The sequence below is a fragment of the Gorilla gorilla genome, chromosome 3 (genome assembly GCF_029281585.2).
Source record: "Gorilla gorilla gorilla isolate KB3781 chromosome 3, NHGRI_mGorGor1-v2.1_pri, whole genome shotgun sequence".
NCBI lineage: Eukaryota > Metazoa > Chordata > Mammalia > Primates > Hominidae > Gorilla > Gorilla gorilla.
Window position 1 is genome coordinate 108,107,079 of NC_073227.2, and position 25,271 is coordinate 108,132,349.

At 37.0% G+C, this 25,271-nt stretch overlaps 1 protein-coding gene across 1 annotated transcript; it reads left to right on the plus strand.

Moving 5' to 3' along the window:
• Window positions 1-4,851: 4,851 nt before the first annotated feature.
• Window positions 4,852-17,731, plus strand: IBSP (integrin binding sialoprotein). Its single transcript, XM_019025109.4, has 7 exons — window positions 4,852-4,931; window positions 7,627-7,694; window positions 7,787-7,837; window positions 7,933-8,010; window positions 11,410-11,472; window positions 15,902-16,060; window positions 16,658-17,731. Exons 2-7 carry the CDS (start codon window positions 7,641-7,643, stop codon window positions 17,204-17,206), a joined length of 954 nt encoding a protein of 317 aa, XP_018880654.2. The 5' UTR covers window positions 4,852-4,931; window positions 7,627-7,640; the 3' UTR covers window positions 17,207-17,731.
• The last annotated feature ends 7,540 nt before the right edge of the window (window positions 17,732-25,271 follow it).

Genomic DNA, 25,271 nt, shown 5'->3' on the forward strand with positions numbered 1-25,271 from the left:
GGCTATATGTCTATCTGCCTTGCACAAGTGTTAAATTTTTACATAGAAACCATTTTTTTGTTTTTATTTTCATATTCTATATCATGGTATGGCTCAGTGAAAAGCTCTATAATTTAAGGTTACTGTATCCCATGGCTATATGTCTATCTGTCTTGCACAACTGTGAAATTTTTAGACAGAAATCATTTTTTTTTTGTTTTTCTTCTCATATTGTATACCATAGTATGGCTCAGTGAAAAGCTCTATAATTCAAGGTTTGGTAAATTAAACTAAATTGATGGGGTTGAATTAAATTGAAAGAGTGTATCCAACTTCTCTTTTTATGAGTCTGTATTTTCTAAGTAACTTTTATGAAAGAAAAGATGACTTATCCAAAGAATCTAAATCAACAGAATATACATTTTTTTCAGCACCACACCACACCTATTCCAAAATTGACCACATACTTGGAAGTAAAGCTCTCCTCAGCAAATGTAAAAGAACAGAAATTATAACAAACTATCTCTCAGACCACAGTGCAATCAAACTAGAACTCAGGATTAAGAATCTCACTCAAAACCGCTCAACTACATGGAAACTGAACAACCTGCTCCTGAATGACTACTGGGTACATAACGAAATGAAGGCAGAAATAAAGATGTTCCTTGAAACCAACGAGAACAAAGACACAACATACCAGAATCTCTAGGACGCATTCAAAGCAGTGTGTAGAGGGAAATTTATAGCACTAAATGCCCACAAGAGAAAGCAGGAAAGATCCAAAATTGACACCCTAACATCAAAATTAAAAGAACTAGAAAAGCAAGAGCAAACACATTCAAAAGCTAGCAGAAGGCAAGAAATAACTAAAATCAGAGCAGAACTGAAGGAATTAGAGACACAAAAAACCCTTCAAAAAATTAATGAATCCAGGAGCTGGTTTTTTGAAAGGATCAACAAAATTGATAGACCACTAGCAAGACTAATAAAGAAAAAAAGAGAGAAGAATCAAATAGACGCAATAAAAAATGATAAAGGGGATATCACCACCGATCCCACAGAAATACAAACTACCATCAGAGAATACTACAAACACCTCTATGCAAATAAACTAGAAAATCTAGAAGAAATGGATAAATTCCTTGACACATACACTCTCCCAAGACTAAACCAGGAAGAAGCTGAATATCTGAATAGACCAATAACAGGATCTGAAATTGTGGCAATAATCAATAGCTTACCAACAAAAAAGAGTCCAGGACCAGATGGATTCACAGCCGAATTCTACCAGAGGTACAAGGAGGAACTGGTACCATTCCTTCTGGAACTATTCCAATCAATAGAAAAAGAGGGAATCCTCCCTAACTCATTTTATGAGGCCAGCATCATTCTGATACCAAAGCCTGGCAGAGACACAAACAAAAAAGAGAATTTTAGACCAATATCTTTGATGAACATTGATGCAAAAATCCTCAATAAAATACTGGCAAACTGAATCCAGCAGCACATCAAAAAGCTTATCCACCATGATCAAGTGGGCTTCATCCCTGGGATGCAAGGCTGGTTCAATATACGCAAATCAATAAATGTAATCCAGCATATAAACAGAGCCAAAGACAAAAACCACATGATTATCTCAATAGATGCAGAAAAGGCCTTTGACAAAATTCAACAACCTTTCATGCTAAAAACTCTCAATAAATTAGGTATTGATGGGACATATCTCAAAATAATAAGAGCTATCTATGACAAACCCACAGCCAATATCATACTGGATGGGCAAAAACTGGAAGCATTCCCTTTGAAAACTGGCACAAGACAGGGATGCCCTCTCTCACCACTCATATTCAACATACTGTTGGAAGTTCTGGCCAGGACAATCAGGCAGGAGAAGGAAATAAAGGGTATTCAATTAGGAAAAGAGGAAGTCAAATTGTCCCTGTTTGCAGATGACATGATTGTATATCTAGAAAACCCCATTGTCTCAGCCCAAAATCTCCTTAAGCTGATAAGCAACTTCAGCAAAGTCTCAAGATACAAAATCAGTGTGCAAAAATCACAAGCATTCCTATACACCAACAACAGACAAACAGAGAGCCAAATCATGAGTGAACTCCCATTCACAATTGCTTCAAAGAGAATAAAATACCTAGGAATCCAACTTACAAGGGATGTGAAGGACCTCTTCAAGGAGAACTACAAACCGCTGCTCAAGGAAATAAAAGAGGATACAAACAAATGGAAGAACATTCCATGCTCATGGGTAGGAAGAATCAATATCGTGAAAATGGCCATATTGCCCAAGGTAATTTACAGATTCAATGCCATCCCCATCAAGCTACCAATGCCTTTCTTCATAGAATTGGAAAAAACTACTTTAAAGTTCATATGGAACCAAAAAAGAGCCCGCATCACCAAGTCAATCCTAAGCCAAAAGAACAAAGCTGGAGGCCTCACACTACCCGACTTCAAACTATGCTACAAGGCTGCAGTAACCAAAACAGCATGGTACTGGTACCAAAACAGAGATATAGATCAATGGAACAGAACAGAGCCCTCAGAAATAACGCTGCATATCTACAACTGTCTGATCTTTGACAAACCTGAGAAAAACAAGCAATGGGGAAAGGATTCCCTATTTAATAAATGGTGCTGGGAAAACTGGCTAGCCATATGTAGAAAGCTGAAACTGGATCCCTTCCTTACACCTTATACAAAAATCAATTCAAGATGGATTAAAGACTTAAACGTTAGACCTAAAACCATAAAAACCCTGGAAGAAAACTTAGGCATTACCATTCAGGACATAGGCATGGGCAAGGACTTCATGTCTAAAACACCAAAAGCAAGGCAACAAAAGACAAAATTGACAAATGGGATCTAATGAAACTAAAGAGCTTCTGCACAGCAAAAGAAACCACCATCAGAGTGAACAGGCAACCTACAAAATGGGAGAAAAATTTCGCAACCTACTCATCTGACAAAGGGCTAATATCCAGAATCTACAATGAACTCCAACAAATTTACAAGAAAAAAACAAACAACCCCATCAAAAAGTGGGCAAAGGACAGGAACAGACACTTCTCAAAAGAAGACATTTATGCAGCCAAAAAACACATGAAAAAATGCTCACCATCACTGGCCATCAGAGAAATGCAAATCAAAACCACAATGAGATACCATCTCACACCAGTTAGAATGGCAGTCATTAAAAAGTCAGGAAACAGGTGCTGGAGAGGATGTGGAGAAATAGGAACACTTTTACACTGTTGGTGGGACTGTAAACTAGTTCAACCATTGTGGAAGTCAGTGTGGCGATTCCTCAGGGATCTAGAACTAGAAATACCATTTGACCCAGCCATCCCATTACTGGGTATATACCCAAAGGACTATAAATCATGCTGCTATAAAGACACATGCACACATATGTTTATTGCGGCACTATTCACAATAGCAAAGACTTGGAACCAACCCAAATGTCCAACAATGATAGACTGGATTAAGAAAATGTGGCACATATACACCATGGAATACTATGCAGCCATAAAAAATGATGAGTTCATGTCCTTTGTGGGGACATGGATGAAATTGGAAACCATCATTCTCAGTAAACTATCGCAAGAACAAAAAACCAAACACCACATATTCTCACTCATAGGTGGGAATTGAACAATGAGATCACATGGACACAGGAAGGGGAACATCACACTCTGGGGACTGTTGTGGGGTGGGGGGATGGGGGAGGGATAGCATTGGGAGATATACCTAATGCTAGATGACGAGTTAGTGGGTGCAGCACACCAGCATGGCACATGTATACATATGTAACTAACCTGCACAATGTGCACATGTACCCTAAAACTTGAAGTATAATAATAAAAAAAAATTTAAGAGAAAAAAAGAAAAAAAATGATATTCATTAATTTTTGATTTCTCAAGCAGACTTCGCAACTGGAGGAAGAATAAAATGACTAGACTAGGAGAATATGCAAACTATTAAGCTAGATTTCCCTTTGTAAATTAAAAAATTAGTACTTTAGTTTATCAATCCATTCTTTGTGGTGTTGGTTTCATGAATCATTTCAAAAACAATGGATCACTCCTGCTAGCTCTAGTCATTTTGTTATTCTCATAGGAAAAAAGTTAAATATGAAAATGAATAGAAAAGATATATATAGAAGCCCAAGAAAAAAATGAGCTGACCTCACATGCACGACAGGAAGGGCCACATAAATGGACAATATACAGAGATTTAATTTACAAAACAAAATATAAAATCTGCCTCTCAGTGGTACGATTCTCAAAAGTTCTAACTTTTATACTCAGCATCATGTTTTAGCAACTATAACTTACAAAGTCTGACCAACTTAATCATATCAACTTTAATTTATGGGTCAATGAAGTATATTTCAGGAGGAAACATCAAATGATATTAAAATATTGATTGTTCATCTGCTCCTTTCCCTTATTTAGTTTTCCTTTCTTTTTTTAGCTAAACTGATGTAAAATTATATCTAATGATAGCAAGCTTTCCTTTCTTTCGACATAGTGAAAACTTGTATAATTATGAAATTTTTAAAAGGTTAAATCCTTTGCTATTTATTTTCATTCAAATCCAGTATATTATTATACATATTTGGAGCCCAAACTATTCATCTTCATCTAAACCTTCAATTAAATTCCACAATGCAAACCTCTTGGCTCTAGAATCACGTTTCTTGTTTATTCAACTGAGCCTGTGTCTTGAAAAAGTGTTGAAGTTTGGGGCTTTTCTGGTAAGAATCCACGTTCTGACATCACCTTGGTCATGACAGTGATTGGCTGTTGGAAGGCAAAGAAGAGTTTATAGCCAGCAAGAGCAAGTGAATGAGTGAGTGAGAGGGCAGAGGAAATACTCAATCTGTGCCACTCACTGCCTTGAGCCTGCTTCCTCACTCCAGGACTGCCAGAGGGTAAGATTTAATAGAACAACTTCATTATCATAAAATTAGACACTCCATAGTTTACATCTCTGAACTTGGCTTTGAATTTTTCATTTAAATGATGTTATTGCATTGTACATGGTTTCATAATTATTTATCATTAAACTGGCACTTCAGATTTTAAATTCTTTCCAAAAGGCTAAACTTATTAACCTAAGCATGTAAATAAGTTCTTAATACTATGCACATAAACTACATTATGCTTCTTACTTTCATTCTCTGCAAATCATAGCTTAACTGTTTGTTTTCTCATTCTGATGCATTCAAGATAACCTGATTGAAATACTATTTTGCATTTGCAAATCTGCCTAGATATATGCATATTTCTCTACAAATTATACCTAGTCTCTACTTCAAGTATATATGTTGTCTTTACAACATATTAAACATTAGGTTTTGATGTTTCCTATAGCTCTAAAGTCAGAACAGAAAATATATTGTACTAACTAGAGAAATAAATACTGTTGGTAGTTTATCATACCCTTCCCAATAAAACTTGAAATTAAATCCTCAAAACTCTCCTTTAAGAATGTTTGAATTGTTGTCTGGGTTAGTAGTGGTCACTATAGAGGTCTTTGCTTTTTGTTGACTCACAAAGTAAATAAAATTAGATTTATATAGGCAGCCAATTCTGCCTACAAGAACTACTTGGTTCTTTGTATTATTATTATTATTATTATTTATGCCATCTTTTCATCTGGTTATTTTTATTGTTATGAGAAATTTATGTAATCAAAACTATTTCTATAATTCTATGTATCTAAGTTTTCAGCTCTTTAAAATATTATAAATATTCCGACCCTTCTCACAAAGTGGCAAAGCAATAATCTTTCTGTTTTGCTGATGGGCTTGGTCACGGCTGGCAAAGTTCAAAGCGTTATTTAGACCACCCCGATAGCAATCAGTGCTGCTTAAAAAGATGGGCTCCTTCAGGAGCACAGCCTGTTTATTCCCAAGTGGCCATCAAGAACTTTTACTAAGATAGGACTGTGAGAAACTGTCTGGGCACCAAAACCCAAAGACTCACTCTGACACACAAAAAGAGTGTGACTTAGGACCCAAGACAGTGTCTCCAGGACTTAGTGTCAGATACTCAATAAGGATGCAATAAATCTTGGCTGATGATGACACAATACACAATTTACCAGCAGGTTTCAATATATGACATTGGTTTGCACATTTTAAGTATTATTTTCAAAATGTATTCATGGGAAATTGCCATCACCACTACATTTTGCTTCCAAAATATTGCCAAAGCTGTGACTGTGTATGAGAAGGTGCTAACAGTTACATGTGTATGTAAATGTAAATGGCTGAGTGTTAGTAGGCTTTCAGCTAAGCTTGCCCAACTTCTATTATGATATAATTTTAAATACAATTTTATTAAATAGAATAAAATTAAGATAGGATAGCATTTCACTATCTCCTTTTACTCATGAGGAATTTATGTGGAACTGAGGCTCTTTTTATAGCTGCAATCCCCAAGATTATTCAGGCCCTATTCCCACTTTGAGAGCTGCATCTTCAATTGTTCCATAGAATTGAAATTTTCATCCATGTCTGTCACCCTAACCCTGGAGAGCCCCTAATCCATCCCAGTACAGTCTCACACACTAGCAGATGGAAAGCTTAAATGGAGCTGGAGAGCAAATTAATTTGAGGAAATCTGCCCCCGATATCTCATGGGGGCATCTGAAGAACTCTTCTCATGGAAGCATCCTTAGCGGAGTTGCTGTTGCGTGCTACATGCTATCAGTGTGGTATTTCATATATTATGGATCCTCTCTGTCTCTCTGTCTCTGTCTCTCATCCACCCACCCATACACACACACACACACATACACACACACACACCAATTATTCCAAGATGTTCAGAGGAAAATTGCTCCTACTTTCCATTTTACAAATAAATTTTTAGCCCAAAACCTATATAGAAGCTGGAAACCGCCTATAGGGTATCGGTGATTTTTGCTTTTTTGTTTTATTTTTGAGACAGGATCTCACTCTGTTGCCCAGGGTGGAGTACAGTGGTATGAACACGGCTCACTGCAACCTTGGGCCTCCCAGGCGCAGCCTCTCGAGTAGCTAGGCCTACTGGTGTGCACCACCATGCCAAGCTAATTTCTGCACTGTTTGTAGAGAACAAGTTTCACCATGTTGCCCAGGCTCATCTCAAACTCCTGGACTCAAGCGATCTGCCCACCTTGGCCTCCCAAAGTACTGGTTTTAGAGGCATGAGCCACCATACCTGGTCGAGTTTTTAATTGTAAACAAACAAACAGGGCACACAACTACACTAACAATTCAATTCACTTAGCTGACACTCCATGTCAATATTAAGAGGGCCATTACGCCAGTGTGAAGTACCCTAAGTAATCAAAATCTCTTGCAGTAATGAAAAGGTCTTCCATTGAGAAATCACAAAAAATAGGTTAAAACCAAGTATGGAACTCAAGATTATTTAAACGGATGGGTTAAGTCAGTCTTATATTACTTAAATGGAAGGAATAATTTGAAAATAAAAGGAATAATTTAGTTTTAATTAGTCAAAGTGATAATTACACAGAAATGAAAACAAATTAAATACTTCATCTTTGAATATGAGTAAAAAAGTTATGCTCTTAGTTTTAATATTTTATTAACCTTACCACTTCATTAATTCCAGAAGCAATCACCAAAATGAAGACTGCTTTAATTTTGCTCAGCATTTTGGGAATGGCCTGTGCTTTCTCAGTAAGTTCTTTATCAAAACCCACAGTTATTTTCAGTTTTGTCTTTTTATGTAAAAGAAAAATTATGTAATAATTAAATGTTCTTTAAAACAGATGAAAAATTTGCATCAAAGAGTCAAAATAGAGGATTCTGAAGAAAATGGGGTAATTAATTTTAGCATACTTCCTTGGCCTGATTATACTTGCTGTATATTTATTGCATATTAAACATGAATATATCATTTATTTTGTTTTTGCAGGTCTTTAAGTACAGGCCACGATATTATCTTTACAAGCATGCCTACTTTTATCCTCATTTAAAACGATTTCCAGTTCAGGTAAATATAGAAATTCATTTTTCTTCAGTTTAATTTCTATTATAATTTAAAGGAGATCAAATTTTAACTATAAAACACCTAAATTCAACTCTCACTGAAATTCAGTCAAAAAGACTGCTTACTATAAGAAGTTTGTTTTTAGGGAAATAAGGTTTATTTCTAAGTTCTCTTTTAAGGCAGACATATACACAGAGTAAAATCATTTGGATCATTTGGGTACAGTCTAGAATGATATAATAAAAACAAACACTGTAGCACATTGAGCTCTGGTATTTTTGCTAACTCACAGACAAAAGTGGACAGTTTTATCAGTTGTTGACCAATTCCATCAGTGATAAGGTCACTGGCTGTCCTATTACAGCTGATTCAATACTGTCAGATAGCTGTTTACATGTGGCACTGCAGAGTCCTTTAATTGGTAGGGGAAAATTTGACTTCATAAACATCAGAGGCCATTGTTTTTAAAAAACCTTGATAATCAATGGTAATTTCTGAAGATTTTCTGCACCTTAACCTGTATGGGTCACTAGAGCAATACGTCATACACTGGAGCATAATTATAATGGTAAAACTGCAGAGGAAAAAGAGAAATTCATGACGTGCACCAAAAAAGCCTGTGAGAAAAACAAACCATCCCTTAAATTTGTAAACAAAAAGGAAAATAACTAAAACTAAAAATAAGAGTTTCCAATTTTGCTGGGTTACCTGTGAGGAGTGCCTTTGAAAACCAGAGGGTGTGGTGTTGATTTTAAATATACAACAAACCAGGATTGCACTATTTTTAGTACTATACAGTTTGGGTTCAGGACACCAATTATGCACCACTTGACCCAGGACTTTTGAGGCACTAAAAGCAGTCAGGATGCTGAAAACGATGGCTCAGCACAGTGGCTTGGCATTGCATCTTACCATATGTTGGGCTAATCCATCTCTAACCCCTACAATGATAGGAAATGATCATTTTAAAGTATTTCTAGCACCAGCATAATTATGGGGAATTTGTGTGGCCACAAAAATATGAGCATGAATGAAACAAGAGTTGTGGGTTTTCAGAATTGTATTCCCTTCTTTGGTTCACCTCAGACCCATAAATAAACTGTGCTCATTTGAAAGTTTGCTTTGTTCTCTTTTTTAAACTAAATGGAAATGATAATAAATTCAAGTCTCTGACTAGCTCCTAAACTTTTCTGAAATATTAGGTACATAGAGATATTCATTCCCATCTGGATATTTTTGTAGATATGTATGTATGGGCCCATTCAAATGTCCATAGTGAAGCAATATTAGGAGGCATTACATTTCTCAATATTGATAGACCTGAGGTTTGTAGATCAAGGAGATCTTTAATATACAAGTTTTTTCACAAATTATATGCAGATAGGCCCATCTCAACTAATGTAGAATTTGTAAGATAATTGTTTTTAAATAAAATTATATACAATATATCTCCCAATCCAACTGTCTGACCTAGTATTCATGACCCATTCTTCTACTTTACAAAATTTGATTTTCTTTAAGTGTATTGTTAGGTGTTTAGTGCCCAAGTTGTCACCCCAAAACACTTTAAGCTGTATTGGCTTTGAAATTCATGTTTTCATCAAACAAATCTGCATTTATATACAATCATTTCTAAATTACCAAGTTACAATGACATATGTTATTTAGATTGCAAAGTGATCAGCAAGCTATCTATTGTGGTTTATATATCTGCTAGACTATAGAAATGAAAGTTTAAGTAAACTTAACATCCTAAGCTGCTTAGTTGAGAAAGTTGTCGTTTTGTGATTCAAATGATATTTTATTAGTGTGTGAATTCATACAAGGTAAGAATTTAATCTTTTATTTCTTTTATCGGACTCATCTCAGCTATGATACAAGAGTTGTGGGTTTTCAGAATTGTCTTCAGTTTCAGAACTCTTTCATCTATCTGTGTAGACAAATGAAAGACTTCTTGGAGAATCAATTGGACTTAGCAACAAATTGGTAATAATGCACAAATGAAAGATAGGAAAATGGCAAAGCTTCAAGGCATTTCATACAGCTTTTAAAGTGTTCTCACTGCGGACACTAATCGAAGAGTGATGTGGTTGAGCTAGGGAGAAAGCCAGAGGTGAAGGAGCATGTGAAGTGATTGAAATACCCCCACTGAGAGAAACAGTTCTGATTGCAGAAATATACTGTCCTCTATAATTAAGTTAACTAACAAATAGAAATCGTTCAAATATAATACTCTATTCACCCTCTGGGCTAGGGAAGGCACAACCGTTAAGGTCATGGCAGTGGAAGAACAGGTTTAATTATTCTCTTTTCCCTCTGAGGTTATTCCTGGCTCGAGGTGACAAGCATTCCCTTTCCTTGGGTGGATGATGTGGCCATCTGAAGAATGAGCCAGCAGGGACAGTCCCACAGGACCTGGACATGAATGTTGTCTCACATCTGATTTCTAACCCAGAAGTTAGAGATCCTGCAGCTATATTTTCTAAATGCAAGACATTAACTGGGTCATCAGAATCAAAGCTAAATATTGCAGGGAAGGAAATGACAGAATCTTAGATTGGAATTTACATTTCCTTTCAAAAAGTAGCAAAACTCTAGCTTATAATTATATTTTTACATACAAAATCTTAATTTATTCTCATTCAACACTGAACTTGTTAGAGGGATATTACTCTACACAACCTCCCAAATAATTAAATGAATAATTTTTTCTGTCATAAGACTTTTACTTCACATGTATAAATTAACCTCATTTTAGGAACTGGCTTTAATCAAATTTAAAGATACTAAAAATTATATGCAAATTAAATGCTATTAAATTAAGTGCTAATTTAAATTCAACAGGAGAGCTCACTATGTAAGAGAATCATCTATAACAACTTTTATAGTAAGCTGAATGATTTCTTTTATGTTTTCTAAATAAAATTTTAAAATGTGAACTATATCTTAGCCCAAGGTCTGCCTTGAACCTGCTGGAGAAGTCACAACTTTTTTAGGCTGCTGATTCATTCTCCATAAAATTTAAAAATTGGACCAGTTAATTCACTTGTTCTCTCAAAGTTAAACAATTCTGTGATTCATTGCCCTAGTTTTTACATACAAAATGTTTCAATATATTGTCAATGCTTTGGAAGTTGACAAATGGGACATCCAATTCATATCTTGATCATAGTAAAATGCCTATTTTTCTCTAACTTCATTTTGCATGTCTAATCTCCTTTCTTTCTCACATCAGTATGCAATCTGTTCTTAGTAAACAAGTCAGTCAAGATGGTAATACTAATTAGATTGAGTAAATATTTGTGTGTATTTTATTGTGATTCAATTAGCAGGAAATTTAAATTGCTGTTGAATATATTTGTACACAGATAAGAGTATACATACATGTGTATATATTTTTAGGGCAGTAGTGACTCATCCGAAGAAAATGGAGATGATAGTTCAGAAGAGGAGGAGGAAGAAGAGGTAAGGAATTTTGCAATCTTTTCATAATGAAGCAGACAGCACAAAAAACAAATAGGAAACTAGTCTATTGCAGTCTGGACTCAGCAAATAGTCATTGTCACTTTACTAACTGCCCATAATATCCTATTTTGGATAAGTAGAATTTTATTTAAATTAGGATCCACTAACATGACCTGTTTAAAACACTATTGCAGTTTGGGGTTGAAATTACTTACAAATGGTGCTCAAAACCAAAAATATCTCCCTTTTAAGTAGAAGTAGTATAAAATCTGATAAAAAGCAACAGAAGTAGTATAAAATCTGATAAAAAGCAACAGATAGCATTACTTCTATTTAGGTGGATAGAACATGATGTTAGAAGACAAGTGAATAGTAATCCTAAACTTAGTGCAAGACTTGTTTTAAGGATCGAACTTTAAAATTTAATTTACCAAGAGGGTAATATGTAAAAACCCGTATATCTCCTCTACAATATTATTGTGATTCATCAGCCTTTCATAACCAACAAAGTAGGGTTATTCTTTTTAAAAAAATTTCAGGCTTGGTGTGGTGGCTCATGCCTGTAATCCCAACACTCTGAGAGGCCAAGGCGGGCAGATCACTTGAGGTCAGGAGTTTGAGACCAGCCTGGCCAACATGGTGAAACCCTGTCTCTACTATATATACAAAAATTAGCCAGGTGTGGTGGCATACACCTGTAATTCCTGTCACTCGGGAAGCTGAGACACGAGAATCACCTGCACCCGGAAGGTGGAGGTTGCAGTGAGCCAAGATCCTGTCACTGCACTCCAGTCTGCCCAACAGAGCAAGACTCTGTCACAGAAAAAAAAAACAAAAAACAAAAAAAATCGTACGTCTTTTTGGGTAGTAATAAAATTCATAGGTATATAAATATCTTCCCATATAGTTTTACAGATTAGTGTAGTCCTGGGCTAAGAATCATCTACATGTCTTGGAAATTGTGCTACCATGTTTATAACTGATACTCTTGCCTAAGGAAACATACCAATTAGGATGCATCTTTCCCGCATAGTCAATTATAGCTACCACTGGTTTAGGAACCTTTTAAATTCAGCTTTTCTCAGGTGCTATTTATGAATGGACAATGATATTCAAAAATGGATCATGTATTAACAGCTGTCTTGAAAACAAAATGGTATGGGAACTTGAAAGGTGACGAATCATTAGTTTGGTATATTTTTAACTGTAAAAGTAACATTTCCCGTATCGTAATTTATACTAACATCTTGAAGGAAGGCCTTACAAGAATGTTAAGCCAGTACCAGGAAAAATGCCACCCACTAAATCCCACAACATTTCTGCTGGAGTTCCACATAGCAATCTTAGACAAGAACTAGGCTAAGGTTATCCATTTAGTTATAGCTATTTGCTGTACGGTGATTGTAAAATTGCCTTGTCAACTACGTTTCCCAACTAGATTGCATAACTTTTGGGAGTGGCTCTTCGTTTGTTGTTGTGGTGGTTGAGGACTGAGGAAGACTAGGACTTCTTTGGGGACTCTGATGAAATCAAGTACACACAAAATTTTGTCAAGGATCTCTGAACATTTAAGGTCTTCCCAGAACGTGTCTGCAGACACCTCATGACCATAGGTTAAAATCCCTGCTTTGGGGAAGAGCCATGCTACTCAGTTTTATATCTCTTCATGCTGCCTAGCAAAATTTCTTATACATATATGGTGCCCAGTACATATCTGGTGGTTTGGTTTTGAAACTTCAGAGGAATAAATGCAACAAACTTCATTCATTAAAAGTAGTAATGGAAAAGCGGGTAAACAAAACCAGAAGTCTTTCATCCTGAAGAGATTCTGAAACATCTTTTTTCCTCATTCTCTAAAATGTTATTAGCAATTTAGGTCAAATATAGAGTCCCCAGGGATTGTATTTGTATGAGGAGAATACTTAGGCATATTTTCTATTTGGTGATCACACATTTCCTTTTTCCACCCCTAAACTATTTAGTCTCATAAAATAAACTTTTTTTTTTTTTTGAGACGGAGTCTCGCTCTGTTTCCCAGGCTGAAGTTCAGTGGCTTAATCTCAGCTCACTACAAGCTGCACCTCCCAGGTTCACGCCATTCTCCTGCCTCAGCCTCCCGAGTAGCTGGGACTACAGGCACCCGCCACCATGCCTGGCTAATTTTTTGTATTTTTAGTAGAGATGGGGTTTCACCGTGTTAGCCAGGATGGTCTTGATCTCCTGACCTCGTGATCCGCCCGCCTCAGCCTCCCAAAGTGCTGGGATTACAGGAGTGAGCCACCGCACCCAGACATAAAAGAAACTTTTATGGAAATATACATAATAAAATTATCCTAATTATACATCTCATTGAAATTTCAGAAATTGAACACGTAAGTGAAACTAGCACTCATATCAAAAAGCAGTGCGTGCCTTGTGTTCCATTCCACTCGTTAACAAACCCCTACCAAAGGCAAGCAGTATTTTGACTCTTAATAGATTGACTTTGGCCTGTTTTAGTATATTATAAATGTAGGATCATACACCATTTACTCTTTGTAATGAGTAACTTCTTCACTCTCAAATTTAGAGATTCACCCATGTTGTTCTGTAGTTGTAGATCATTTATTCTCATTGTCAGTATTTCATTACGTGAATGTACCAAAATGTGTTATTCTTCTGTTGATGGGCACTTAAGTAGTTTCCAAGTTTGGGTGATTACAAAGTGCTGTTATGAACTTTCTAGAACTTATTCTGGTGAACATATACATATTCATTTCTTGAGGCCATTTCACCTAAAAGTGAAATTTCGTAGTCAAAATCTACTGAGGCATATATATTCAACCTTAGTAGAAGGCAACCAGCTTTCCAAAACAGACATACTCAGGTAAACTCTCACCATCCGTGTATGAGGGTTCTGGTTGCTCCACATTCTCACCAACACTTGCTTCTTTCAGTCTTGTTAGCCAATCTAGTGAGTTGATAATATCTTTGTAAGCCCAAATTAGTGCTATTTTTCTATCCAATAAAATTTGTGAAGCCTCATACCCGTCAACAGTGACCTATTTTCCTATGTAACTCATGTGCAGCGGAACATCCTTAAATAAAGTATCTGGGAAAAGAAAAGGTGTAAGAGAAAATATAAAAGTTGGGATATTGGGCCTTTAGTTGTGACCCTACCACCAATAAACTGCTATCTATTTGACCTCATATGAGTCATATAACCCAATCAGATTTTTCAACTGCAAATAGTATATTCTTCTACTCTGGGGATCTTTCTAAGGATGGTAGAATAAATTTCTCCTTCTACCTCTGAAACATCTGTTGGAATAAAGCATAAACATAAAACAATAAACAAACAGCATGGTGTTTTGGGGATATTTGACACAATTAGCTTGGAGACTGTTTGGGGTATACTCTGGTAGTACTGCAACCCTTCACTGAAATAGTGAAATTTACAAATTTGATGAAACAAACATGTGGTGCTTTAGTCACTTTGTTTTAATAATAGGCTAAATATTTGTTTGTTTGTTTTAAACTTTAAAAGTTATCACAATCTCTTAAAATGTATTGAAATGAATTCAATTTTCCAGTATTTGTTTAAAGTAAATAAATTGTATATATAGGAAACCTTGACTTTTTATATTAGCTACAAATTACACTGAGATCAACTCAATTAAAAAACAATTGCCTCACAATATGATATAAAGGCTAAAAGATTAAATATTAAAGATTATAATAGACATTCATTTGAAGAGTATTAATTTTTTAAAACACCTTCATGCAGACTGGGCGCGGTGGCTCATGCCTGTAATCCCAGCACTTTGGGAGGTTGAGGCTGGCAGATCACAACGTCAAGAGATCGAGATCATCCTGGCCAACACGGTGAACCTCCGTTTCTACTAAAAATACAAAAATTAGCTGGGTGTGGTGGCATGTGCCTGTAGTCTCAGTTGCTGGGGAGGCTGAGACAGGAGAATCGCTTGAACCCAGGAGGCAGAGGTTGCAGTGAGCCAAGATCACACCACTGCACTCCAGCCTGGCAACAGAGCATGACTCTGTGCAAAAACAAAACAAAACAAAAACAAAAAACCTTCATGCAATAATATATCACTAAGAATTTCTTAGAGTGTTTAGTTTCTTCTTTGTGCAGAAAAAAAATGATGTGTCAAATGCCTGAAACACAAGTATTTTTTAATTGATAAAATACAAAGCAGAAATATCTAAAACATATAGTGTGGAGTAAGGAGGATTCAATAACTTGGAGTTGAGCTCTTGGAAGTGAGAAGTGCAAATGGCATAGGGGAAGGCAGGCTTTGAGTGATCAGCCAGCTGAGGGATGCAAAGTTTTTCCAAATAATAAACCTTCAACAAATGATTCACAGCTCCAGTAAATCTTGAACTATCTTCCAGGTAAAATAATTTTTCTTACTATGAATATTTTTAACAGGAGACTTCAAATGAAGGAGAAAACAATGAAGAATCGAATGAAGATGAAGACTCTGAGGCTGAGAATACCACACTTTCTGCTACAACACTGGGCTATGGAGAGGACGCCACGCCTGGCACAGGGTATGCAGGGTTAGCTGCAATCCAGCTTCCCAAGAAGGTAACAATGGAATTATTCCTCCAAAATGAAATTATTACCATTAATAATAATGGTAATGTTCAATCTTTTTTAAACTTTTTAACTGGAGTCTAAGGGTATCCTAACACTACACACATAGTATTTTATACTATCTTCATTAACTCGCTGAAGTGAGAGCAGATACAATTTTCCTATTTACAAATAAGAAAATATCTTCTCCCAGGCAAGTTCTCCTACCATGTTATTACACTGACTTTTACATTATAACAGAAGACTAAGAACACACCACTAGGCATGGATAAAAGGTCCTGAGAGATACCATGACATTCCAGGGAAGAGAATTCCAAGACAGAGAAAGTGAGTAGCAAAACGATAGGAAGACTCTCCCCCAGGAAAGGCATTATCTTTAAATAATGGCACACTTTCCCCATCAAAACCCATGACAAAGGGGTTTATCCTGAAGTTTTAAAGCCCCCAATCATTTTGTAAATTAAAGTGGCCTTAATTCAAATAAGACGCCTAGAATAAGGCTGTCAGTATTGTGTTGCATGAAGTGATGGCCTTAAATTTTACATTTTTCACAGCTAGATTTGGGTTCTTTCAAACGTTTCCTTACAGGCTGGGGATATAACAAACAAAGCTACAAAAGAGAAGGAAAGTGATGAAGAAGAAGAGGAGGAAGAGGAAGAAAATGAAAACGAAGAAAGCGAGGCAGAAGTGGATGAAAACGAACAAGGCATAAACGGCACCAGTACCAACAGCACAGAGGCAGAAAACGGCAACGGCAGCAGCGGAGGAGACAATGGAGAAGAAGGGGAAGAAGAAAGTGTCACTGGAGCCAATGCAGAAGGCACCACAGAGACCGGAGGGCAGGGCAAGGGCACCTCGAAGACAACAACCTCTCCAAATGGTGGGTTTGAACCTACAACCCCACCACAAGTCTATAGAACCACTTCCCCACCTTTTGGGAAAATCACCACCGTTGAATACGAGGGGGAGTACGAATACACGGGCGCCAATGAATACGACAATGGATATGAAATCTATGAAAGTGAGAACGGGGAACCTCGTGGGGACAATTACCGAGCCTATGAAGATGAGTACAGCTACTTTAAAGGACAAGGCTACGATGGCTATGATGGTCAGAATTACTACCACCACCAGTGAAGCTGCAGCCTGGGATGAATTCATCCATTCTGGCTTTGCATCCGGCTACCATTTTCGAAGTTCAACTCAGGAAGGTGCAACATAACAAATGGGCATATTATAATGAGGAATGGTACTACCGTTCCAAATTTTCTGTAATTGCTTCTGCAAAGTAATAGGCTTCTTGTCCCTTTTTTTTCTGGCATGTTATGGAATGATCATTGTAAATCAGGGCCATTTATCAAGCAGTACACCAACTCATAAGATCAAATTTCATTGAATGGTTTGAGGTTGTAGCTCTATAAATAGTAGTTTTTAACATGCCTGTACTATTGCTAACTGCAAAAACATACTCTTTGTACAAGAAGTGCTTCTAAGAATTTCATTGACATTAATGACACTGTATACAATAAATGTGTAGTTTCTTAATCGCACTACCTATGCAATACTGTATATTAGGTTTATCATCCTCATGTATTTTTATGTGACCTGTATGTATATTCTAATCTACGAGTTTTATCACAAATAAAAATGCAATCCTTCAAATGTGTTATAATTAAGAAGAGAAGTGAGAGATTCATAATGGAAAAGGTGAAACAAATGGAAGACAATTTCACTAAAGGAGAAAAGCTTATTTCCACTATAGTTTAAAACTAAGAGGCACTGTAAACATTTTCTTTTGGCTAAATCAACATAACTAAGACTTTGCCATGCTTGTGGGCAGGGTTAGCCATACACGTCAGGGGAATGAATGGCTCTTACTAGAGTTACCAGATATAACAAATATATAGGATGCCTATTAAACTTGAATTTCAGATAAACAATGAATAATTTTTAGTATAAGTATACCCCATGCAATATTTGGCCTTTGTGAAATATTTTGGACATACTTATACTAAATAAATGATTCACTACCTATCTAATACTCAACTTTATTATATATTTATGTTTTGAGACAGAGTCTCACTCTATCACCCAGGCTGGAGTGCAGTGGCGCCATCTCGGCTCACTACAACCTCTGCCTCCTGGGTTCAAGCCATTCTCCTACCTAAGCCTCCCGAGTACCTAGGATTACAGGCACACACCACCACACCTGGCTAAATTTTTGTATTTTGAGTAGAGACAGGGTTTCACCATGTTGGCCAGGCGGCTGGTCTTGAACTCCTGACCTCAAGTAATCCATCCACCTCGGCCTCCCAAAGTGCTAGGATTACAGGTGTGAGGCACCACTCCCGGCCCTGATACTCAACTTTAACTGAGTGCTTCGTTTATCTGGCAATCCTACTTCTACTTGGCTTAATTTTAGCTGGACAAGAGGTGGAATGAGGTAGAAAAAAACTCTTACACAACACATACGCACAAAGGAGGGCTGATATACAAAGACTTAACAGCAAGTCACACCTTGATATAAACCTGAAAGCAATTAAAAATGGGAGTAAAGAAGGAAAGTAGATAGAAAGAGCAAAAAGAACAAAAATGCATTCATCTTTTAATTTATTAATTGATAAGATGTACTGAACATCTACAGAGCCAGACAATGTTCACACATTGAGCATATGAAAATGAAGAATACTGTCTTTGGGGTAATTTTAGTCTGTTAGCTACCAGTTATGAGACTTTCCATGCATCATAACATTCATTTTTTCTAACTTTTTGTCTTATTATATCTTTATTCCAAAATTTGTTTCTCAAATATTCAAACCACAAATTTAAAAAATTTGGTTTTAAATAAATATATTTTTTTCCCATAAGTTATTAGGGTACAGGTGGTATTCGGTTACATGAGTAAGTTCTTTAGTGGTGATTTGTGAGATTTTGGTGTACCCATCACCCGAGCACTATACACTGCACCTCGTTTGTAGTCTTTCCCTCGCCCCCTCTCACTCTTCCCCCCAAGTCCCCAAAGTCCACTGTATCATTCTTATGCCTTTGCATCCTCATAGCTTAGCTCCCACATATCAGTGAGAACATACGATATTTGGTTTTCCAATCCTGAGTTATTCCACTTAGAATAATAGTCTCCAATCTCATCCAGGTCACTGCAAATGCTGTTAATTCATTCCTTTTTATGGCTGCATAGTATTCCATCATATATATATATACCACAGTTTCTTTATCCACTCATTGATTGATGGACACTTGGGTTGGTTCCATGATTTTGCAATTGTGAATTGTGCTGCTATAAATATACATGTGTTCAAATATGCAATAAGTATACGTGTGTTCAAATAATGACTTCTTTTCCTCTGGGTAGATATCCAGTGGTGGGATTGCTGGATCAAATGGTAGCTCTACTTTCAGTTCTTTAAGGAATCTCTACACTGTTTTCCATAGTGGCTGTAGTAGTTTACATTCCCACCAGCAGTGTAGAAGCATTCCATGTTCACCACATACATGCCAACATCTACTGTTTTTTTGATTTTTTTGATTTGGGCATTCTTGCAGGAGTAAGGTAGTATGGCACTGCAGTTTTGATTTGCATTTCCCTGATCATTAATGATGTTAAGCATTTTTTCATGGTTTTTAGCCATTTGTACATCTTCTTTTGAGAATTGTCTATTCGTATCCTTAGCTCACTTTTTGATGGGATTGTTTTTTTCTTACTGATTTTTTTGAATTCGTTGTAGATTCTGGATATTAGTCCTTTGTCAGATGTATAGATTGTGAAGATTTTCTCCCACTTCATGGCTTATCTGTTTACTCTGCTGACTGTTCCTTTTGTCATGCAAAACTCTTTAGTTTAATTAGGTCCCAGCTATTTATCTTTGTTTTTATTGCATTTGCTTTTGGGTTCTTGATCATGAAATCCTTGCCTAAGCCAATGTCTAAAAGAGTTTTTCCAATGTTATCTTCTAGAATTTTTATAGTTTCAGGTCTTAGGTTTAAGTCCTTAATCCATCTTGAGTTGATTTTTGTATAAGGTGAGAGATGAGGATCTAGTATCATTCTTCTGCATATGGCTTGCCAATTATCCCAGGACCATTTGTTGAAAAGGGTGCCCTATCCCGACTTTATGTTTTTGTTTTCTTTGTCAAAGATCAATTGGATGTAAGTATTTGGTTTATTTCTGGGTTCTCTATTCTGTTCTATTGGTCTATGTGCCTATTTTTATATTAGTACCATGCTGTTTTGGTAATTATGGCCTTATAGCATAGTTTGAAATCAGGTAGTGTGATGCTTCCAGATTTGATCTTTTTGCTTAGTCTTGCTTTGACTATGTGAGCTCTTTTTTGGTTCCATATGAATATTAGAATTGTTTTTTCTAATTCTGTGAAGAATGATGGTGGTTTTTTGATGGGGATTGCATTGAATTTGTAGATTGCTTTTGGCAATATGTTCATTTTCACAATATTGATTCTACCCATCCATGAGCATGGGATGTGTCCTATTTATTTGTGTCATCTATGATTTCTTTCAGCAGTGTTCTGTAGTTTTCCTTATAGAGGTCTTTCCACTCCTTTGTTAAGTATATTGCTAAGTTGTTTTTTTGTTTTTTTGTTTTTTTTTTTTTAGCTATTGTGAAAGGGGTTGAGTTCTTGATTTGATTCTCTGCTTGATCACTGTTGGTATATAGAAGAGCTACTGATTTGTGTACATTAATCTTGTAGGCAGAAACTTTGCTGAATTCTTTTATGAGTTCTAGGAGCTTTCTGGAGGGATCCTTAGGGTTTTCAGAGTAAACAATCATACCTCAGCAAACAGTGACAGTTTGACTTTCGCTTTACCAATTTGGATGCCCTTTATTTCTTTCTCCTAGCTCTGGCTAGGACTTCCAGTACTATGTTGAAGAGGAGTGGTGAGAGAGCTCATCCTTGTCTTGTTCCAGTTCTCAGAGGGAATGCTTTCAACTTTTCCCCATTCAGTACTGTGTTGGCTGTGGGTTTGTTGTAGATGGCTTTTATAACATTAAGGTATGTCCCTTGTATGCCAATTTTGCTGAGAGTTTTAATCATAAAGGGATACTGGATTTTTTCGAATGTTTTTTCGGCATCTATTGAAATAATCATGTGATTTTTGTTTTTAATTCTGTTTATGTGGTGTATCACATTTATTGACTTGTGTATGTTAAACCACCCCTGCATCCCTGGTATAAAACCCACTTGATCATGATAGATTATCTTTTGGATATGTTGTTGGATTCAATTAGCTAGTATTTTGTTAAGGATTTTAGCATCTATGTTCATTAAGGATATCAGTCTGTAGTTTTCTTTTTTGGTTGTGTCCTTTCCTGGTTTTGGTACTAGCGTGGTGCTGGCTTCATAGAATAAATTAAGAAGGGCTCCTTTTTTCTCTATCTTGTGGAATAGTGTCAAAAGATTGGCACCAATTCTTTGAATGTCTGGTAGAATTCTGCTGTGAATCCGTCTGGTCCTGGACTTTATTTTTGTTGGTAATTTCTTAATTACAATGTCAATCTCGCTGCTTGTTATTGGTTTGTTCAGGGTATCTAATTCTTCCTGATTTAAGCTAGAAGGGTTGTATTTTTCCAAGAATTTATCCGTCTCTTCTAGGTTTCCTAGTTTATGTGTGTAAAGGTGTTGCTAGTAGTCTTGAATGATCTTTTGTATTTCAGTGGTGTCAGTTGTAATTTCTGTTTTGTTTCTTGGTGAGGTTATTTGGATTTTCTCTCTTCTTTTCTTGGTTAATCTTACTAGTGGTCTATCAATTTTATTTATCTTTTCAAAGAACCAGCTTTTTGTTTCATTTATCTTTTGTATTTTTTGTTTGTTTGTTTCAATTTCATTTAGTTCTGCTCTGATCTTTGTTATTCCCTTTCTTCTGCTGGGCTTGGGTTTGGTTTGTTCTTGTTTTTCTATGTCCTTGAGGTGTGACCTTGGATTGTCTATTTGTGCTCTTTCAAACTTTTTGATGTAGACATATAGGGCTATGAACTTTCCCCTTAGCAGTGCCTTTGCTGTGTCCCAAAGGTTTTGATAGGTTGTGTCATTATTGTCCTGTTAATAGGTTGTGTCATCCTTGTCTTGTTCCAGTTCTCAGAGGGAATGCTTTCAAATAATTTTTTAATTTCCATCTTGATTTCATTTTTGACCCAATGCTCATTCAGGATCAGATTATTTAATTTCCATGTATTTGCATGGTTTTGAAGGTTCCTTTTGGAGTTGCTTTCCAGTTTTATTCCACTGTGGCCTGAGAGAGTGTTTGATGTAATTTCAATTTTCTTAAATTTATGAGGCTCATTTTATGGCCTATCATATGGTCTATCTTGGAGAAATTTCCATGCACTGTTGAATAGAATGTGTATTCTGTGGCTGTTGGATGAAATGTTTTGTATGTATCTGTTAAGTCCATTTGTTCCATGGTATAGTTTAAATCCATTGTTTCTTTGTTGACTTTCTGTCTTCATGACCTGTCTAGTGCTGTCAGTGGAGTATTGAAGTCCCCCACTATTATTGTTTTGCTGTCTATCTCATTTCTTTGGTCTATTAGTAATTATTTTATAAATTTGGGAGCTCCAGTGTTAGGTTCATATATGTTTAGGATTGTGATATTTTTCTGTTAGACAAAGCCTTTTACCATTATATTATGTCCCTCTTTGTCTCTTTTAACCACTGTTACATTAAAGTTTGTTTTGTCTAATATAAGAATAGCTACCCCTGCTCGCTTTTGGTGTCCATTTGCATGAAATGTCTTTTTCCACCCCTTTACTTTAAGTTTATGTGAGTCCTTATGTGTTAAGTGAGTCTCCTGAAGGTAGCAGATAGTTGGTTGGTGAGTTCTTATCCATTCCGCAGTTCTGTGTCTTTTAAGTGGAGGATTTAGGCCATTTACATTCAATGTTAATATTGAAATGTGAGGTACCATTTCATTCATCATGTTCTTTGTTGCCTGTGTACTTTCGTTTTTGTTTTGTTTTGCTTTTTGCATTTGCTTTTTAACTTGTATTTTTGTTTTATAGATTCTGTGTGATTTATGCTTTAAAGAGGTTCTGTTTTGATGTGTTTCCAGGATTTGTTTCAAGATTTAGAGCTCCTTTTAGCAGTTCTTATAGTGGTGGCTTGGTAATGGTGAATTCTCCCAGTATTTGTTTGTCTGAAAACAACTGTATCTTTCCTTCATACATGATGCTTAGTTTTGTTGTATACAAAATTCTTGGCTCATAATTGTTTTGTTTGAGGAGGCTGAAGATAGGGCTCCAATCCCTTCTAGCTTGTAGGGTTTCTGCTGATAATTCTGCTGTTAATCTGATAGGTTTTCCTTTATAGGTTACCTGGTGCTTCTGACTCACAGCTCTTAACATTCTTTCCTTCATCTTAACTTTGGATAACCTGATGACAATGTGCTTAGGTGAAGATCTTTTTGCAATGAATTTCCCAGGTGTTCTTTGTGCATCTTGTATTTGCAGCCTAGGTATCTAGCAAGAGTGGGGAAGTTTTCCTGGATTATTCTCCCAGTTATGTCTTCCAAGCTTTTAGAATTCTCTTCTTCCTCAGGAACACCGATTATTCTTAGATTTGGTCGTTAACATAATCCCAGACTTCTTGGAGTCTTTTTTTATATTTTCTTATGCTTTTTTCTTTGTCTTTGTTGAATTGGGTTGATTCGAAGACCTTGTCTTTGAGCTCTGAATTTCTTTCTTCTGTTTGTTCAATAATTCTATTGCTGAGACTTTCCAGTGCATTTCACATTTCTAAAAGTGTGTCCAAAGTTTCCTGAATTTTTTAATTGTTTTTTCTTTAAGCTATCTATTTCCTTGAATATTTCTCCCTTCACTTCTTGTATCATTTTTTGGATTTCCTTGCATTGGGCTTCACCATTCTCTGGTCCTCCCCTCCCCTCCAACCTCCCCGCCACACACACACACACACACACACACACACACACACATACACACACACACAATTAGCTTAACTAACCTCCTGAATTCGTTTTCAGGTAAATCAGGTATTTCTTCTAGGTTTGGATCCATTGCTGGTGAACTAGTATGATTTTTGGGGGGGTGTTGAAGAGCTTTGTTTTGTCATATTACCAGGGTTGGTTTTCTGGTTCCTTCTCATTTGGGTAGGCTCTGTCACAGGGACAGTCTAGGGCTGAAGACTGTTGTTCAGATTCTTTTGTCTCACAAAGTGTTCCCTCTGTGTAGTAGTCTCCCCCTTTTCCTATGGATGTGGCTTCCTGTGAGCCGAACTGCAGTGATTGTTGTCTCTCTTCTGGGTCTAGCTGTCTACCCAGTTCCAAGCTCGTACTGTGGGGTGTCTGCACTGAGCCCTGTGATGTGAACCATCTATGGGTCTCTCAGCCATGGATACCAGTGCCTGTTCCAGTGGAAGTGGCAGAGAGTGCAATGGACTCCATGGGGGTCCTTAGCTTTGGTGGTTTAATGCTCTATTTTTGTGCTGGTTGGCCTCCGGCCAGGAGGTGGGACTTTCCAGAAAGCATCAGCTGTAGCGTGGAGAGGGACTGGTGGTGGGCAGGGCCCTAGAACTCCCAAGATTATATGCCCTTTGTCTTCCACTACCAGGGTGGATAGGGAAGGACTATCAGGTGGGGGTTGGTCTAGGCATGTCTGAGCTCAGATTCTCCTTGGGCTAGTCATGCTGCAGCTGTAGTGGGGGACGGTGGATTATGGCTGCCTTTGCTGAGTCATGCAGGTTGTCAGGGAAGTGGGGGAAAGCCTGCAGTCACAGGCCTCACCCAGCTCCCATGCAAACTGAAGGGCCAGCCTCATGCCCACCATGTCCCCACCAACATCCCCAAGTCTGTTTCCAGGGAGAGAGTTAGATAGGCTTGAAAACCTGCCCAAGACTATCCGACTCCCAGATGTGAAAGAAAAGGGCTTTAGTTCTTCCCCAGACTGTGAAGTTTGCACTCCAGATTCATGCCCTCCCCGGAGTTCTGGCCAGAAGGCTTTCTGCTCCGTTCAAATTGTTATGAAGTTCAGCTAGAGAATTCCTTCTCCCTTGGAGTTTTACCCCCTGCTCCTCTGGCCACTCTTCTGATGGATCTCTGTGATGCCAGGCAACAATGGGCTGCTTGGGGACTCAGTGAACTCCTAGGGCTTTTTTGCTGCTTCCTCTACCCCTGTATTTCACTGGCTCTCTAACTTGACTCAGCTCCTGGTAAAATC